The sequence below is a fragment of the Atractosteus spatula genome, chromosome 27, assembly GCF_055471065.1.
Source record: "Atractosteus spatula isolate fAtrSpa1 chromosome 27, fAtrSpa1.hap1, whole genome shotgun sequence".
NCBI classification, from domain to species: domain Eukaryota; kingdom Metazoa; phylum Chordata; class Actinopteri; order Semionotiformes; family Lepisosteidae; genus Atractosteus; species Atractosteus spatula.
The window spans coordinates 3959211-3978232 of record NC_142732.1 but is presented as its reverse complement, the minus strand read 5'-3'; the positions used below and the strand labels follow the sequence as shown (position 1 = coordinate 3978232).

Sequence of the window (19022 nt, the reverse complement as noted above, 5' to 3'; positions counted from 1 at the left end):
CCCTCATGAGGATAGCATGCCACTGTTTCTGGCAGCCACTATATAGCAGAGACCTGTTTTCTTCCCCTTTTACTCGGATACTTATTCTATTTCCTCTGGTGAGCTTGCAGGTCATTCCTGCTATAAGCTGTATTGATGTGCAATTGATAAATAAACTTTGATCTTTTTACTGATCCCACCAGCGCGTTGGTGTCGGGTTCTGAACGAAAGTCAAACACTCCGAAAAAGAATGAATACAAGACAGAAGTGGAAGAGGCTGAAAGAAAACATTTACAAAACCAAGTCAGGGCTTTTATTTTGGTTAGAAGGGAATGTTTGTGCAACACAGAACTTTTTCCTCGGATAAGAATGAGGAGAACGCATGAAGGAAAAAAAAAAACTTTTTCCGCTTAGTAGCTTCCATTGGGCAGAAGAGTGGGCACTAGCTGGTGTCGCAGCCCACCTGGGCTCTCTCAACACCCCTGAAGTACCACACCTCCTCAGAGCCCGCACAAAGACTCATTCAAGTCCCCCCACCTCAGCCCAACATGACCTCAAGGACAGAGAAAAAAAAACAATGTGCTTAGATACAGACTCCACTGAGAATTCCCAACGTTCTGCACACAGGCCCAAGTTTCTAGGGCACTTCAGGCCTCCACAGTGTAACCTGTGTCCCGGCGGAACGAGGCTATTAACTTTTCAGTTAGCTTCTCCACCCAATGACGTTTTTATTCTCTTCTCCGTTACAAAAAAAAATGACTGCCACTGTGTCAGTCTGCAGCAGCAGTTTCATCTCCTGCAGTTAAAATAAAAAAAAAAGGTTTTACCCGTAGCACACAAGAAGCAGCTATACAAACTAGTAACTGTAATTCTGTAAAATGAACAGCAGCAACAGTCAAGTAACTTCCTCTCCATAGTGGACTTTGCACTAGAGATACAGAAATAGGACAGGATGTGAGTGGATGTATAGAAACATACACACACATACACTTTCACTTTTCAGTCCAGAGGAGGCACTTCTTTCAGATCATAAGCAGAAAAACAATTGGTAAGTGACAGGTCTATCAGTTTTTCGGGCTGTAACAAACCTTCAAGTAATGAACGAACAAAAATGCGGTTCAAAGCTTTCAACTGGGGAAAAAGAAAACAAGTTTACAGGTAACAGTATTAAGCCATCTAGAAAATTAAACATCTCCATTCTTTTTGCTTAAAACTGTCCTGCCCATACAAGTGACTGCATTGTGTCCCACTTTTTTCCCCTTGGACGCAGGCTTGCATATATCAAACTAATTTATATAGCGCCTTTCAAGGAACATGCCCTTCAACAAGGCGCGACAGATGTCAAGAGGATACATGCGATCGCGTGTGTAAAACAGGACATCCGTATGGCACGGCCCTTCAAAGCATAAATTAGAACTTTATTTTATTACAATATTACAAAAAAGGTAGCACAACTCCCACGCTCTTGTCTCTACTGTCTCAGCCACTTGAGGGCGCTGTTAAAGCAGCCCAGGCCAAAGGGTCCCCCCCCCCCTGCCCTCCCCCCCACCCCCCTTTTTGTAGCACTTGCAAAAAAAAAAGTCAATTTAAATAACAAGCAAACCAAGTCATATAAATAGTCACAAAATGCAAAACTGAAGCTTTGAAACCTGAAAAGACATTTGTTACAGCCCAGTACTACACACACCTATAAAACGTAATTACAATAAAATATTACTCTAATTTATTGTTTTAAGAAATTCTAAGAATTGTTTCCTATTTTAACTATAGCTTCACTTCAAAAAAAACTTAAGCTGTTATTTTTTATTATTCTTCTTAGTTTTCCTTTTTATACCATGCTTGTTTAAGGAAAGTCCAAGGACCAAATACTTAAGGCTTTTTAAAGGGCTGTCCGGGAGGCAAAACAGATTGCAGGTGTCAGTGGATTCACCCACACACAACATTACTCAAACCCACACCAACAGGCAAAACATTCATACAGAATTATTACACTTTAAGTTACAGTAGTATAGTAGGTAAGCCAGTGTACATTAAAATAAACAATGCATTTGCTGTTTTTTTTTCCTCCAATCTTGCAAGTGATCGGTTTTTCCCCTCCTACCGACGTTTTCAAGATCCCATCATTATCAGGATTAATATCGCGGCTTTTAGAATGAAGTGGGTTTAAAAAAACGCAACAAAGTAACCATGAAAGGGAAGCTAGTTTTTTTTTGGTTCACACAAAAAAAATGGGAAAGCAAAAACATTTCTCTGCATCTCCCACTTCCCAGAGTTCAAGTAGTAGTGTCATCTGTTTAACAAAAAGAAAAGTCTTGCTACTTTTGAAGCAGCACCATTAGTTCTTGTAGTTTACTTCCTATTCAGTGCTTTCAAAACCCCAAACCCCAAAGTCAGGAAGCCAACAGTCATGCGTTTGCTCTGTTGGTAGGCCCTAGCTACCATGTCAAGACCAATGAGTTCGACTCCTGGGCAACTGGGCCTGGATTCTCCCAGCATCGCCCTGGGAGTGGAACGAGTGTCAGCAGTACTGCCTAGCATGCAGCCCACTTATAAAGTTAATGAACATCTGTACAAATTATCAGGTGACACTTCATCTTGGAAAACCCGACCTGAATAAAGAGAGGAGGGAAAAAAATAAGAGGTATCACAAAACTCTTCCGACAAGCAGAAACACACTAGCGTCACAGTCTGTGTCCATTTATATAGTGTCAAACAAAAGTGATAAGTGATTGAGATAAAGGTGAAAAGTCACATGAACCCATTCCTAAACCTACGTCCCTTGAGACTGCAATCTGGTTGCATTTTAAAAAGTGAGCAGAAGACTGAAATGGTCAGATGGAAACTGACAAGGCAGCCATTTGTACAATTTGCCAAAGTGCCTCCCTCCCTCCATCGGGATCAATTCAAATCTAAAACCCAGACTCCGGCCACACCTAGCTTCTCATCCCATCATTTAATGTCTTAACTTCACAGAACTTAAAATCCCTATGTGTAAAGGAAGCTTTAAAAGATCAAGGTAAAATTTCCCCAATTCCTAGGCAACCCACGCAGACTGACACAGATTAGAGTGAAGGGAACAGATATGACAGAAATAGTCTTGCTCGGTCAGCCAATGCATAAGTTCACGAGTACTAGTCACTAAGAAAAGAGCAAAAAGGGGGATCACTTGCAAGATTGCCAACAAAAACACTGCTCCGATTTATATTCTTTAATATTAGCGGTTTAATTTATTCATTTTAAATTTTTAAGACTAAAGAGAGATCAATAAATGTGTAGACAAGGCTGTAGCTTATCTGTACCCTGGATGCTGAATATGAGTATTCCTACTATCGCCTGGCTCGGGGGCTCTGCTCATAGAGGGCCTGTGCATTTTGCCCAACATGCTCAGATTCTGATCTCTAAAGCAGGGCTGCTGGAAGTCCCCGGCCAAGTAATCCATGGTTTGCATCACGCTAGTCTGGCTGGAGGAACCAGCTCCAGCCCTGTAGTGCGTCCCGGCGGCACAGTCTATCGAGGTTCCGGCGGGGCCTCCATGGAATGGCATGGCCAGGTCCTGCGACCCGGAGCTGTCACTATTTGGCGTTGGCAAGATGTTATTCCACACGGGCTGGAAGTAGTGACCGTTGGTGTAGGTCATGGCGCCCGGCATCCCGTTGACGGGCGGGGACGGCGTGGGCTTGTCCACCGGGGGCTTCAAGCTGAACGGCTGGCCCACACACAGCTCCTGCGGGTAGTTCAAGGCCTTGCAGGGGAAGCCCGGACCCCCTGGGAGGTCCCGAGCCGAGTGCTTGCAGGGGTGATGCCCGGGCCCGCCCTCGGAGATGTGCTGCAGGTGGGCGAGCTGGTGCTGGCTCCAGGAGCGTTGCTGCTGCTGCTGCTGCTGCTGCTGCTGCTGCTTGACGTCGCTGTGGTAGCCGGCGGGCAGTCTGTTCACAGTGGCCATCGCCGAGGGGGGGATGGCTCCCGCCTGGGCCGTAGCGGCCTGGTCCGCCGAGCTGAGGACGCAAGAAGGCAGGGGGCCCGGGACGGCGTGCCCAGACACCCGGGAGCTGGCGTTGATGAGCAGGTTGCGGCTGATGGGGCTGGGGTTGGCGATCTGCCCCTCGCACACAGAGGTAGTGCTGATGCCGGCCCTCGCCTGGCAGAACTGGTTGATCTGGTGCACGATGCTGCTCAGGTCGGCCGGCCGGTTTTGGTGCAGGCTGGCGGCCATGGAGAGCGGAATGGTTGAGGTAGACACGGTCACGTTGGGCGGGGCGTCGGCGTCCGCCATCTTCCTGTTCCCATGCAGGCCCAGCGGCGGCAGCGGCTGCTGCGGCTGCAGCAAGATGCCGGGCGGGGGGTGGCCCAGGCTGGGGGGGTGGGAGAGAGTCTGCGTGGGGGGGAGGCCCGGGGGGTGCTGAAGGCTGGGAGGCTGCGCCATGCCGGGCGGGTGCCGCAAGCCCTGGGCCTGCTGCTGTATAGTCTGTTGGTGGGACAGGCTCTGCTGCTGCGCCAAGGCCTGGGGCCGGGGCAGACCCTGCGGGTGAGGGACAGTCTGGGGGAGGTTTAAAGTGCTCGGCGTGACGTAGGGCCCGCTGGGGGGGTTCATGATGACCTCCGGCAGCAGGCGCGCCCTGCTTCCGTCGAAGTCTTTGAGGATCCCTTTGGCGGGGGCCTTGACGATCGCCAGGAGCCCCGCTTTCGTGCTGGCCTGAGAAGGGTAGGGGCTGTAGCGCTGTCCCGAGGTGTCCAGTCCGTTCACCGTGCGGCGGACGTGTTTCCTTTGAGGAACCTTCACGCTGTTTGGGAAGATTTTTATAGTCAGTGGATTGTTGGCGACTTTCTTAGCATAAGCATCCAATTCCGCTGGGGTTGGATACTGTGCGGATCTCATCTTCTGTGTAGTGTCCCCTGGGGCACAAAGACAGAGAGAAAAGGGCCTGTAATTACCAGTTTAAAGACAAGCCGAAAGACTAATGGCACCTTTGCACCTCTGTTAGAAACCTCCAGCTTCACCCAATGATTTAATAATGCAAGGAAACCATTCCAAACTTTAGTTTTTAAAAGCAGCAGATAAGTTCTTTGCTTTGTATTTTAGGATATTGCTAAAGCTCTTCAACTTTCTGGTCATTCACAATGCATTGAACTAGCTTAACTATTCTTTGGTGTGCTTAATTTTGTAGGCTTTTCCCCATTGTTGGTAAATAACTGAAGGATTTCTCACTTAAGCCAAATAAAAACCAGAACCATTATTTAAATCCTGCCTTGTAGGTGGTAAGGATAATATATGCAGTCTGTGCCCAAAATGGCTAAATCTCTTAACAGAGCACCTCCACAGAATTAAGCCTCTTGCTGTATATTAAAGCTCCATGTCATGTGGCACCTATAATCACCACGAGTGCTAACAAGTGGTGTGGGCAGAGTGTAATTGGCGCAAAGAGTCTGCGGTTCACAATGCTCAGGTGTCTGTGCGCGAGCTTCTGCTCATGGGGGCTCTGGAGAGAGCAGATCAGGAGCAGGTTTGTTTTTCCATCACAAGGAAAAAAAAAACCACAATCAGCCTGAGTAGGAAACAGCCTCAGGCATCACCTGTATAAACTAACAAGCACAAGCTCCGACCTCTAGTGCCCAGTCAGTACCCTGTCTGTCTCCACCTCTCCCACTGGACATGCTTTCAAGAAAGCTTTTAAACAGGTGCTGCTGCTGATGCAAGGCTGAAGCCCTTTAAAGCGAGCCCAGGGCAAGCAACTACAGTCTTGTTGAACAACCTCTGCAGTTTTTGGTCTTCCGACTCACTTCAATTTGGCAATTCGCACAGGCTCCATGTATGCAGCAGAGATGTTTAGCGCACTGAGCAATATTTCTTAAAGCTCTTAAAGACATGTTAAAGGATCTGCTAATTGCAGGAAGTGTCAGAATGGCTCTGATGCTTATTCTTTCATCCCACATCCCAGCCACTAATGATCTGGGAGCTCATGGATAATAAAGAGCTATGCCAACCCCAGAAAGCTAAAACAGAGGTGGCATTAACACCTTATCCAACCCCACACAAATTTCCAGTATTCCATCTAGCCACTCCCAAAGGATTGGGGTCCAGTGCTCTAAACAATTAAAAAAAACTAAAGTAGCCTTAGGGTTTAAGAAGCAAGAAAATAATGGCATGCAAAAAAAAGAAAGGATCCAAATGGGAATGAGATATCTGATCCATTAAAGAGTAGCATTTGTGCCGTCTCAAGCCACAGAAGTGTCACAGCCTTGTGCAACAACTTGCATTTATTCAGATGCTTTCATTATCCAATCAGTACTCCCAGTAGAATCTGAAACCAGTCAAAATGAAAGACCAAGTTGCAAGACTGGCAGGACCTGGGCAAATGTGCTGATTAATCCCTTCTTTACTGGCAGCAAAGAACAAGACAGGCACAAAAATGTTTTGACTACTTCAACCGCTGACTGGAACCATTAGTGCAGTGGCATTTTGGATGAAAAGGTCTTAGTACAGCATTTATCTGAATGCTTTTCAATAGTTTTGCGCAATTTCTCTCAATGACTTCCAGCTAGCAATGAAATACCCCCCCCCCCCCCATTGAAGAGCTTGAGCAGACTCTTTGCAGCAGCTCAGACTTGTTGCTTCCAAATGGGACATGATTTTCTAAACTTTAGCCCAGGAGACGCTTGAGAAAGGGATTAATTGCCCAAAGGTTAGAAATCTGGAGAACAGCTCATCAAAATATAAATAGACCACAAAGGAACGAACGGACCAACTTGGGGAAAAGGTATTCTTTGCAATTATATATGACCTTACGCTCAGACTGCTGGCTGTCTGGCAGGGAACCATTTAAATAAAACATTGCCATTTAAGTGTCGGAACGATTCCTGTCGGCTTTCATGCTCAAAATTGCAATTTAATGCCATTAGGTGAACCCTGAGAGAATCAAAGGGTATTTGCATTTATTTACATAAGTGTTTCAATGGCTTGGCCAATCTCGAGGTGCTGTATGCACTCTTCCTGTTGAGATGGTATCAGAGCCATTCCCATCCAATTTAGACTACAAAAGGGTAAAAGGATTAATCTGGATCCCCAGAGCCCATTTAAACAGGCAACACTTAAAAGTGGATTGTACAACTGTTACTTCACCATAGACAAGGGTTTTTTACGGTTCTGCCTTTGCATTTTCAATAAAATTGACCTGTAACTACAGATCTCAAGGCGTAAAACCTGAAAAGGCAGAACTATAGAATGGTAACTTCTACGTTTGACACGCACGACATCTGACCCCATTAAATGTCACTCTCACCTGGATAGAAGTCATAACCTTCTTTCTAAATCGTTTAAAAAAATTGAAAGCCTAAGAATTTTAAAATGAGCTGTACCCTCTTATCAACACAATCTTTAGAAACCCCCGCAGGGAGCCTGCTAGACCAAGGTCACAGCACCCAGATCAGTACTCTTCACAGAAGGGACACTGACATTGTCCAAGACCAGCACTCACCGTGAGTATATATGAATATATCAAGAGCAAATGTCCCCTTAATGAAGGCAGGGTTGCTGTCTGAGCAATAATAGTTAATTGAAGCCTTGTCACCCCCCCCCAGCCCCTATAAAAAGCTCTTCAGTACTAAGGAGTGGCTAGGAGAGATTAAAGGGTTATCTCTGGGGAACAGGCACCTCTCTGCACAGTCCCCCGATGACAGATATGCAAACAGGTAAACAGACAACATCGGAGGCGAGGCCCCGGTGTCATTAATTAACCTGCGAGGAATGCTTTCAGGATGTGCTGGTGAATTACTGGCTAGTCAGCATGTTATAATTGGAACAACTTAAGGCAATAAATTAGCTTTTTGCGTGAAGAAAAAAAGAATTCTTGAGAGACCTGATGACAAACTGCATTCTGAAATGGTAAATTAAGTTAGAAGCCCACAATAAAACCTGATCCCGAAATCAGCTATGACCAACAGTTGTACAGAATTATGTACGTTCTTCTTGGAGTGCTTCAGCCCTGGGTTTTAAAGTACAAAATTCTCTTTAAGATAAAGGGGATTAAAAGAAAGCCTACAGTAAAATCTGATAAGGCATAGAGGGGAATAAATTTCAATGCAATCAGAGAGGATTAAGTTTGTACTGTAGACTTGTATTTTTTTAAAACCATAGGTGCAAAGTACATTTCCTCATAACCCTTTCAGAAATAAGGTTTAAAATGGATGTATTCTCGTTTCACATGTCACTTCAGAGATGAGAGCATTAATATCAATGTTTTCTAAAAACAAAGCAAAAACAGAGACATCAGTGTGCTGCTTATTTTTTCTATCAATGCCGATTAATGGTGAGCCTCGAAACCAGAAACCCAAGTATGCCAGAATATGAGATTTTGGGCAAATTCCCCATGTTCAGCAGCAAAGATCACAGGATAAGAAAAAAAGAGCTGCAGTCCCTAAGCAGTCACTCAGGATTCGAAACCCCTTTCATATACTTAAACAACAAGTCATCAGAAAATACATTAAATACATTTAAATACAAGTCGTGCTTTGCAGCAGTTTGTGACAAACTAAATTCTTGAATGTTAATCGGACTAAATTTGTTAGCTCCAGAGGAGGCTTAATTAAGATCCCAGTCTGGCAAGTATTTGAAAAGGGTATCTTCTATTTTGTATTAGTCACCTTGACTTATGCATCTAACATTTTCTTTTAACAGGTGCACCAACCCCCATTTCATGACAGCACAGTTCAGCGGCCGCAGAGACCGGCTTCCCCAATGTCACATCAAACAGAGGGGTCGTCAGCTTCCATGGCCAACAGATGACACGGGTTTAGGCAAGTATATATGGCACTCATTAAAACCGGGCAAGCTTCTGGAGCCCGAAACAGCCATAAAGACCACTGCCGAGCTGGAGAATAGATCTCAAAAGCCTGGCTGTCAAATTAGTTTTCAGTCATCATGACAAATAGCGGCCAAGACGAGCAATTCATTCTGCAGTGCATATTGACAACCTGGAGACAGATGGCCTCCAGGTCACTGGAATACCTTCATAAGAAGAGCAATTATAAAGGTGGAATTGTGATGCTGATTCCTCAGCCATGCTGAAATGCCAGTGAGAAGACAGTCTTTTATCCACCCAATGGCAACCACTGTACAAAGAGGGATTCAGGAGTGCAAACATACAAATTCATCTGATAAATCACATTTGCACATCCCTCAGCGATTTGATGTCATTGACAGAAGCAGGTTTTTAAGCAACGCATGTACCCCAAAACCACAAAACTATACAGTTTCTGTGTGAAAGTCTCAGAGTAACTTCTAAATCCAAAATGTTTTCATTTCACATTTCAGCACAGCAGCATTGAAGAAAGTTTGTGGATTATGAGTTTGTGGATTGAAGAAAGTTTGTGGATTATGAGTTTGTGGATTGAAGAAAGTTTGTGGATTATGAGCTTGTGGATTGAAGAAAGTTTGTGGATTATGAGCTTGTGGATTGAAGAAAGTTTGTGGATTATGAGTTTGTGGATTATGAGTTTGTGGATTATGAGTTTGTGGATTATGAGTTTGTGGATTGAAGAAAGTTTGTGGATTATGAGTTTGTGGATTATGAGTTTGTGGATTGAAGAAAGTTTGTGGAAATCATTTCGCCTTGGAAATAAACTCTTATCGCCTTGCACTGTCATTAAGCATGTAGGTGTAACCTCAAACAGAAGTTGAATTCAAAAGTTCTTCAGCAATATGACAAGAGAAGGTAAATATGAAAACTGCACCCCAAAAAGCACTATGTATTAGATATCTTAATGTCAAATCATTACAGAAAATGTCAAATGGTTTATATCAATTAATTGTGAATACTTTTTGCCCAAGAGAATAAGACACTTAAAAAGACCAGTTGAAACATTTCACCTTGTAACAAAGCATTTTTAAGCAAAAAAAATGCACCTGATACCAAAATTAATAAAAAGACTGATACTGTACTTTAATATTGCACTAAGTATTAAAGAAAACGGTTAGACCCATAAGTGAAAATGACTGCAAATGTCTCAACTACTGGTCAGAGTTTCATGACTGAAGATTAGCAAAAGAATCAACATGATTAACATAAAAAGAAAAAAGACATTTGAAGTCCTAGAGGGCTGTGAATCTTTTACAGTTTGTGGAATATTACAATAATTTTGATGACAACACTGGTTGTCATCAGACAACCAAAAAAGGGCAGATTCGATATTTCCAACACATTGGGGTCTTTCAGAGAGCTCTCTTAATTGGAGCATAAATGTCCCCCTTAGGAAAAAAAAACCATCAAGCTGAGCTGGACAGGTCACTGCCTGTCAAGTCAAGCCCAGACTCTTTAATAAAACAAAGTCCCAAAAACCCAGTCATGCCAACAGCCCTTGAAGTAGCTGAATAAAAAAAAATAGAATGTGCATTTCAAAACTCAGAAATCCAGAGCTTTTTTTTTCCTCTTTTCCTCGTACCCAAGAAAGAAATTGATGTATTTATCACTGAATAAAAAAAGTTTTTCACCAGAACTGATCAGCATAACCTAACTCCTGTATCTTCAGCACAAACTAGAAACATCAAGAGAAAGGCCAAGGCTGAAGGAGACAAATTTAAATCATGCTAAAGCAGCAGAAATTCAATCGGTCACAAACAATGAAGGAATTACAGCCAAGGTGTCATTTGGACTTGATGCTAATAAAGGCATTTTGAACCCTTGGCCTACATATACTAAAATATCAGATGAGAGAAAATCAGGTTCTTTTTTGTGCTGGTTCATTAGGAGGTTGGACCCTTAAGGAGATCTCTTCATTGCTCAATCACCAATGGCAATCAGCATGTCCTAGGTATGTGCTACAATTTCAGCACACCTGATATGCAAGCTGTGCGATTTGCCTAGTTTTGAGAGTCCGGCTGCTGGAGGCTGAGTAAAGGGCTCCTATCATTCACCATGTGTGGGCTAAGAGGTGCACTTTCTTCAGCCCAGTTTGGAGGCTGGAAGGGGAACAGGGAAATGGCCTACTGGCAGAGTACTTACATTTCTGGAGTCCAGTGTTCATCTGCGTGTGAGAAAGAAGCTGGAAGGGAAGGTCACCTGGTCCTGGCAGACAGGCCAGCATTTCATGGGTATTAATGCAACATGGGATACGCACGCCTCGTCACACTGTAGAGGGAAGACAAGAAAAGGATCTCGTTAAAACAAGCAACGCACTATTAGTGGAACAAGTAAAGAATCTGGATTTCAGAGTGGGGGGAAAGAGATCTGTTAAAGCTTCTTCAGGGGTTAGCTTTTCCAGTGGGGACCATTCACTTGCAGCCAGTGCACAAAGATGCAGCTCTCCACGCAAACATCTATTATAGTCTTTGACTGCAGCTGGGGGGGGGGGGATTTACAAACTTCTCTCATCGCGCTCACTCTCCTAAAAAAACTAACACGTCTATAAAGCAGTAGCTAGAAATCGTTCAGTCTCTTTCAACGTAGAAGCCTCTCGCAACTGAGGGACATTCTCAGGCAAGCCCTGCATCTGCCGTCAAAGGTCACTGCTACTTTGCACTGGTAAGTACCTGCTGAACCCCTTTCCGAAAGGAAAAAAGGCCAAGGAGTCAGGACTGCAGGGCTGTAAAGAAACCAGATGTAGTATGAAATTCACCTGAAATAGTGAAAACAAAGAAACTGATCCGCCCCAGAAATCTGAATTTCTTTAACCAATTTTCAAAATCCATACACAGTGCTAATCAATAACATGTTGGGCACTTTAACTGCAAGAGGAGATTCACCTAAAGCAGCTCATTTTCTGCAGCGCGACAGACCGATGAAGAGTCAGTACAGTGTGTCAATTTAGCCTCCCCCCCGCATGACGCCCAGCTACACCAGCCAATGCAGAGTGAAGGCTGGTTTAAGAGGCAATTACTATATAATAACCTTGGCAATGGACTGTACCCAAAGCATCCATGTAAAAGCCATATTATTCTGCAGTGGCCTGTGCAAACGAGGAATGAAGTCACTTAAAAACCTCAAAAAGGTCAGGTTGACAGCTCATTTAATCCTCACAACGCAGAAAACAACCATTAACGAAGGAGTGGGTTATATAAATACCTGAGTGGTATGCACCAGGGGCAGGGGGGCGTCTAGGAACCACATTTGAAGGTTGTGCTTAAATCGCCTGCAGCACATCCAGATAGCACCTGTGCCGATCAATGCCCTCTCTCACGAGTCATTCCCTCTGCACCTTTTTCAGCGAGTGCGACAGCCATATGGTAGCTATTTCTGTCCCTGATTTGATATGTCATGAAGCATTAACTTTAATTGGCCTGGTACGCTTCTTTTCATGCCTTTTTAGTTTGCATGCACTCTTGACAGCTTGATTTTAAAAGCTCAGCCAGCACTCACCCCTTTTTTAAATAAAGCTCTAGATATCCTAAACATGCGCTTGACAGGTAAATCACAGGTACCAAACAAACTAAATCGGAAAAATAAAAGGAGATCAAGAAGAAAAGGAGCCTTTCATTCCCTGAAATTAAATTAGAAACAACCCACCTTGTGGTCAGTTATTTCTAGGGCACAGTCTTTTTCTGTTGAGCTGCTGTCAAAGAGGTTCCACCATCTTGGCGATTTTGTTCCACGTGGGACAACAGACCACGTATTAACCAGACGTCAGTCAGCTAGGAGTTAAAAAAAGCGGGTGGTTTGGATTTATTCTTCACTGAGGCAAAGAGCGGCACCATCTAGGAACAGGAGCCGCTCCTATCACTGGGAATTATCCCCAGACTGAGCTCAGCACTCCTCGCGCATGAATGTCAAAAACTCTAAAGAGAAATCACGAAAGGTCAACGTATGTTAATGCGGATGACACCTCGCTGCTTTAGTGAGCATAAAGGTTAATGAACTTATGGACATCTAAACAGCAGGAGAACTGTGTGAGGACGTCTGCTAATAAGCAGTATGCTGTCCAGTACCCTGTGTGGAGAGCAGCACTCTAAAGGCTCTAAAGAACAGAGGAGGAGAGAAAAAACTCAGTGGTGCCCCTTTACCACCACTTCCCCAGCACATCCTGCACGGTACAGCTCTCCTCAAAAAGAAATGCAATGAGAAAATCGCTGAAGTGGCTTGCTAAGGAAAGTGCTCTTATTGGGGTTCCTCTCGAGTTCATAAAGCGTATTAAAAATAAATCCCCCCCCCCCAAAGCTGTGCATTCTGGCCATATTCTCGCCACACCTGTGGTATGGGCATAAATCTCAGCTTGACTGTCTGTGCCAGGTCTCGCGCGCACTGCATGAGATCAAGCGAATGTGGATGTGCTGGTATCTGCTCCAGTTTGCATTTGGCAGAGTGTCAGTTTCATACGATCTCTAGTGCATGGCTACTCTTTTTCTCCCGACTTAAATTTAAACAACTCAATGCATCATTTCAAGTAACTACTCTCACTTCAGGGAACCTCAGTCATGGTGCCAGACGAAGCACGTGGCATTCAATGACATATCTGGAACATACACAAGCATTAGGCCTAAGCATTCAGAAGTGTTATGGAAGCAACTTAAAATCCACGTCCTGAGGGAAACAAACTGCACTGATCTCTAAAGTAACTAGCTGGATCAAAAGCGATCTGCCTTCCCACCACATATACCCATTTATAAAGGGTTTCCTTTAGGCTGTCCTGCTTAACACCCACAATCTTGCTGCTTTTATTCACAACACTGAGACCACCAAACCAGGCTAGAATACTAAAGGTAAGTGTGCTTTCAATGGACCATGTATAAAAGGCTGAAGCATGGACTGACTGGAATTCAGCCATCTTGATTTACATAAGAATAACATACACTGCTGACATTTCTCAAAAACATTTGTTTCTACCAAAGCTACGTCTCCACTCTCTTCCTCTTCTCTCTCACTCCACTGACCATATAATAATTAGAGCATTAACTGTATGTTTTGCTCAATTGCCAAATCCGCAGGCTTCTGCATATCCAAGTCCAAAAAGAAAGTTGTCAGCAGCCCCTTTGAGATGAACTCAAATGAATACACATCAGACTCAGCCAGTTTGATGAGTCTGCGATAGCTATGTCACCAGAGTGTTTTATGAGAAGACTTGTCAGGACTAATATTCCTACAGGCATCCATAGCCAGTGCGCGCAGAACTGGGGAAATTACTGATTTCTACAGAGATAATATTAACCTTAACGTACACCATGAAATCCCATAGATTGAGCTCTATTTATCAAAACGCAAGTGATCAGAGGGTTAAATCTGGGTTTAAAATTATGTTGATACACAATTTCCTGCCCATTATATGATCGTATTGAAATAGCTGCATTTAATTTTTTTGATGACTTCGTTTTGACACATTAAAAGCCCCTTGAAAAGGATGTTAACACTGCCCTGTATTTTGACCTGGGCTTCTCCGAAGCAATATAACACACCAATGTGTCGACCACGGACCAGCTAGCTGGTGTCGACTTCAGCTGAGCAATCACTTTTTTACGTTGAGGAAGAAAAGCCATAGAGACAACCTGCTTTTACAAATAACTGGAGCAAGTTAAAAAAAAAACTACTTGCGTTTCTTCCATTTTCAACACAAAAAACAGGTTTCCACGCTATGAAGTCTGTTGCCACTGGGCAAAGCAATGCTGAGGGTGTATGGCATTAGACATGCATTTGATGTTGTCAAGTCAGGACATTCTGAGCTGTTGATGGTATTTAGATTCAAATGACTCAACCTCAGATACTCTCATTCGGCTTCCATGTCATCTCAGTTCCAGAGGGATCAAACCAAGTCAAGAAGCTGCCAGTGTTTCAGTATTTTCCTCTTTAAAAAAAAAAACTCAATCTAATTTCAATGTACAGTACTTAAGGCAAGATTATGATACAGTAGGCACCGCCTTCTGTTAAATTACTCACATAAAAGCTGACCTATATTTTACACTCTCTCGGGTCTTAAGTCACGAATAACTTACTAGCAAAAGTGTTTCAACATTTGGAATGCTTTCTCTGGAAAAAAAAAAAGACTGGAGGGTGAGGGGGGGAGGCATTTGGTTAAAGATTCAGATCACTGACTCTAAAGTCTTAAATGGTTTCCTGGAATTAAGACAAAAATATTTAAGATTACCGAGCTGCTCAGTATTAACTGCAAATCTTCAATGAAATACCACGTTAAAAAGACAGACTACCGCGGTTAATTACTTGTTTTCCCGGAGGTTGTGGGCTTGCGAAACTGACGAAAATCCCTTCTGTGAATTTCAACATGGGGTGTACGTTCTCAATGGTAGACGGAACAGTTTGTGTGCAGGAGCAAAATGCCTTCCCCATTCTTAGATTGTTTGATTTCAACAGGAAAGAAAAAACAAACAGCACCATCCTGCATTTAGATCAGGCCATTTTCTAAATCCCTTGCTCTGCATGCTCCTCCGAATGTGAGCTCTAAATTATCAAGTCAATTCCACCCATATCATGCCATAAATCTGAACAAATATATTAGCAGGCATTTGTTATATTTGGTTACTAACAGAGGCCTCACAGGCATGTCGCTGTTATTGTTCCATTCACGAACAAAGATCCTGATGACTTCAGCAGGACTGAAATGAAAGCTTTAGCCATGACACTTTACCATAGAAACTCTCATCTATCAGGAATGTTATTTTTAAATGAATGGGGAGGGGGTATTTTCAAATACACGCAACAAAAGGTGTCAGAAATCAAGCTGTCAGACACGGAAATTGCTTTGTTGTAGAGCAGGAGAAGAGAGAATTACACTGCACTGTTTTAACTTCACAGAAGAATCAGGCATCAGATAATATACAGTGGAAGAATAACTAATGAGCCTCTGACACTTCTTTAATTAAAGGTGGGGGAAAACAGCCTACCTAAAATAGTGTTGGATGACATGGTTTCAATAATCTTTTTATAGAAAGACCTGAATGCACGAAGAGAACTACAGTTCTGCCAAGATGAACTAACATCTGAGAATTAAACGAAGAAATAGACCAAAGGAAAGTCTTCATCTGACTGATGACCACAGCTGAATGGTTTCTAGACCATAGTCACCATTTTACAGATAAACGCACCGGACAATCTTTGCCACGGTCTTCTTCTTGGAATTTTATTGGTTAGACATTTCTTCTAATTTCGTTTCACTGGTTCTAGCGGGGAACATGGAAACGTTTGTGCTCATTTCCCTCTGCAGTGCCGGGAGGTTAGGCTTAAATTAAACCAGCAAAGTGCTGTATTACTTGTCCTGGTCTGGCTTTGCCTGCAGCTACATCATTGCAAACATTAATACAGGAGTCAAGAGACAGTATCACTGGTGTACTATGACCTTACCCAACTCTCATGCAATTATCCTAATGACCAGCCCAAACGGCGCTCTGTAATTTACAGAATATAGCAGAGCTCCGAGAGGAGGGAGGGGGAGAAACAGGAAAAGTACATGGAAGTGAAACTGAATCTTGACTGGAATAACAATTTCAGACCTTTCAGATGTCACTTGGCAGACGCGTTAACACCTAATAAAAATACCTCCCAGACATAATGCTTTTGAGAAAACGAAGACTGAAAGGTGCAAGTAAGTTCTCTTTCTTCACAGGCTAGATGAAGAAAGGAGCAGGCAGTGCCACAGTGAACTCAAGCAGTCATGAGAATATGTTTAAACCCATACATTTTATCTCTAACAGCAGCTTTATTAAAGAGTCACAGCATGCACACTTCTAAAAAGATATTTAGAAGCAGCTGCTCAGAATGTGCAAATATTTAACAAACACTGCACTGCCACTGTAACTGTGCTTCCCCCTCCAACTGCACACACCCTTAAGACAAGCTTGTTCCTAAGTTTTGGAGATGTGCTGTGACTTGGCACCCAACTGGGCAAACACAGACTGGGAGAGAATTTATGGCAGACAACACCAAACTGAACTTCCCAGCAAGAGAGGAATTCTGGGAACCTGCAAGACGGATACAGGAAGACAGTCCAAGCAGAACCCAACCCAATCAGAACACACCCAGCCATTTTTTGGAAGGTAGCTCGATAGGAAAGCCCCTCACAAAAGCGCAAAAGAAATTCAGGCGTCTGTCCATCGGAACGTACTTTTTTAGTCCCGATTTTTTCCATAAAAAGTCCCCTGACAAAATTAGAGTGCTGCTCAAATCATCTTCCAAAATAGTTTCCCCTCAAGACAAAATTCCTTTAACATGCATTTCCCATCCATGCTCAGGTGTGTGAATATAAGACACTCATAATACATGAGCTTGATTAAAAAAAACAGGAGGAGATAGCTCATGAGCTGCAATGCTGAGGGAGGGGTCAGACATTCAAAAGACTACTCATTCTGCCAACTGCGGATATAAAGTCAACCTTAGCAACCACAGACAACCGTTCCACCATCATTAGTGTTCATCAAGACAGCTGACTCTGACCAGAGAAACACATTTGTAAGTGGATGTGTTAAGAGCATGTAGTATTTATGAATTATGGGAATGAATATTAATTCACTCCTGGCGTTTCACAGGGTCTGTAGTGGCAAACCTTGGTGTTCCATTCACAAACTCACCATCCTGCCTTTTTCCTACCACCCTCAGCGTTATGAAAGGGCAAGAGCTAAGGTCATTCCCACAGCGACCAACGGCTGGAATGTGATGCTTCTTAAAACGTACCATAAACTTGCTGAACAGAGGTAAGAGTTTGAAAGAGGCACGGAGATCAACAGCATCGCTGGCAGAGTGAAGTAGCTGGCTCTTGTGACAGAGCCAGAGTAAATCTGAGGCATCATAAATCACCAGGAAGTAACACTCCCGTGAAATGTGGCCATACTTGCTTTTCCCAAGCCCCAATATTTCACATAGCTGTACTGCTGTCCTGCCAAGGGGATGGGGAGAGATTACTTTCTACAGCCACTTTGCCAAGAATTACGACTACGCGGAAAATGAATTCCTTTCAAAACCTTCAGATGTCCAAAAATGCCGCACAGGGCTCATGTGCCGTGTAAAAAAAAGAAAAGACTTGACACCAGCAATAGCTCTGCAAGTGTATTCTACCCAGGAGGCTGGGCAGATACACTAGCCTCTCCTGCATCACAGAGACCTCATCCGATGACAGAAGGCAACAGAACTCTGTGCAGACACACGACAAGGATCGCATTTAAACTTGTGGGGAGGAATAGCTTTTTTTTAAAAAAAGGATCTGAACAGGTGTGGTAATTTGTATTATTTCCCAGTGTATTCATTGTCAGCTTATTCCAATTATGCTGCCGAGTGACAAATTAGCATTGCAATTAAAAACAGTTTTGCATTTCATTAGGCCCTGGGAAAAAAAAAAATGTACAAATGTGGGAAGAATCACTCTTGCATCTTCCAGGCAAAGATTTTTGCTTTGATTCTCTTCCCGATAGAAGCTCGTGCAGCTGTTCGCCTCCAACATTCACCCGTGTTCCAGGACAAGGGATGAATAGGGCATTCTAACAAGGCTTCCACTAACACCAAAGTTTTTCAGCCCTTCCTTATATCAAAGATGGAATCCCACGTTTACAGTGCAGCACCTCTGTTGATACAGAACATAGCAACTTGATGCCTGCTAAACACATGCAGACCACCTTGCAACAGGGATCTTCAAAAATCGGCTCATGTTGGGAGGGGGTTAACATTGTCCTTGTCTGTAGGGAGCCAGACAGAAAAGCAAATCCAAATGGAAGGGTTTAAGTTTCAGGCTTATTCCTCTCCTGTTAGCTCTGCACAAATGTTTGCACTCAGCTCGGATGTGGGATCAACTGTTTCGGGCCAGTTTGGCCTCTTCTGATAGCAGGTAAACACCAAGCACCCTGGCAGCAAACATCTCAGGACCCTTAGCTGAGAGGAACACCTGGCCTACTGATGTTCACGCGAATCAGCCACCAGCCAAATCCCACAGCTGTGGTGAAATTGGCCTCAGTCCCTGGATATTCAAGCAGGAACAAGTTTCTCGGTTGGCAAATAAACTAAGAGGACACAGATGCCACACAGCGCAAGGCACTGTACCTTGAAACTCCTCAGCAGAGCTTAACAGAGGTGATGATGATCCGGTAATCTCCAGCCATGGAATGAACAAAGGAATTCCTCGAGAAACAC

At 43.6% G+C, this 19022-nt stretch overlaps 1 protein-coding gene across 3 annotated transcripts in view; it reads right to left on the bottom strand.

The window, feature by feature from the left end:
- Positions 1-269: 269 nt before the first annotated feature.
- Positions 270-19022, bottom strand: part of fam222ba (family with sequence similarity 222 member Ba) — a 30536-nt gene continuing 11783 nt past the window's right edge. For 2 of the 3 annotated variants that reach the window (XM_088906585.1, XM_088906584.1), the window contains exons 2-3: positions 10974-11099; positions 270-4872 (exon numbers count right to left, since the gene is read on the bottom strand). In XM_088906585.1, coding sequence (XP_088762711.1) covers positions 3269-4872; positions 10974-11055 — 1686 coding nt within the window. In that variant the 5' untranslated portion in view covers positions 11056-11099 and the 3' untranslated portion in view covers positions 270-3268. Of the gene's footprint in view, positions 4873-10973; positions 11100-12473; positions 12599-19022 lie in introns of those variants that run through there. The other variant, XM_088906586.1, reaches the window with a different exon arrangement.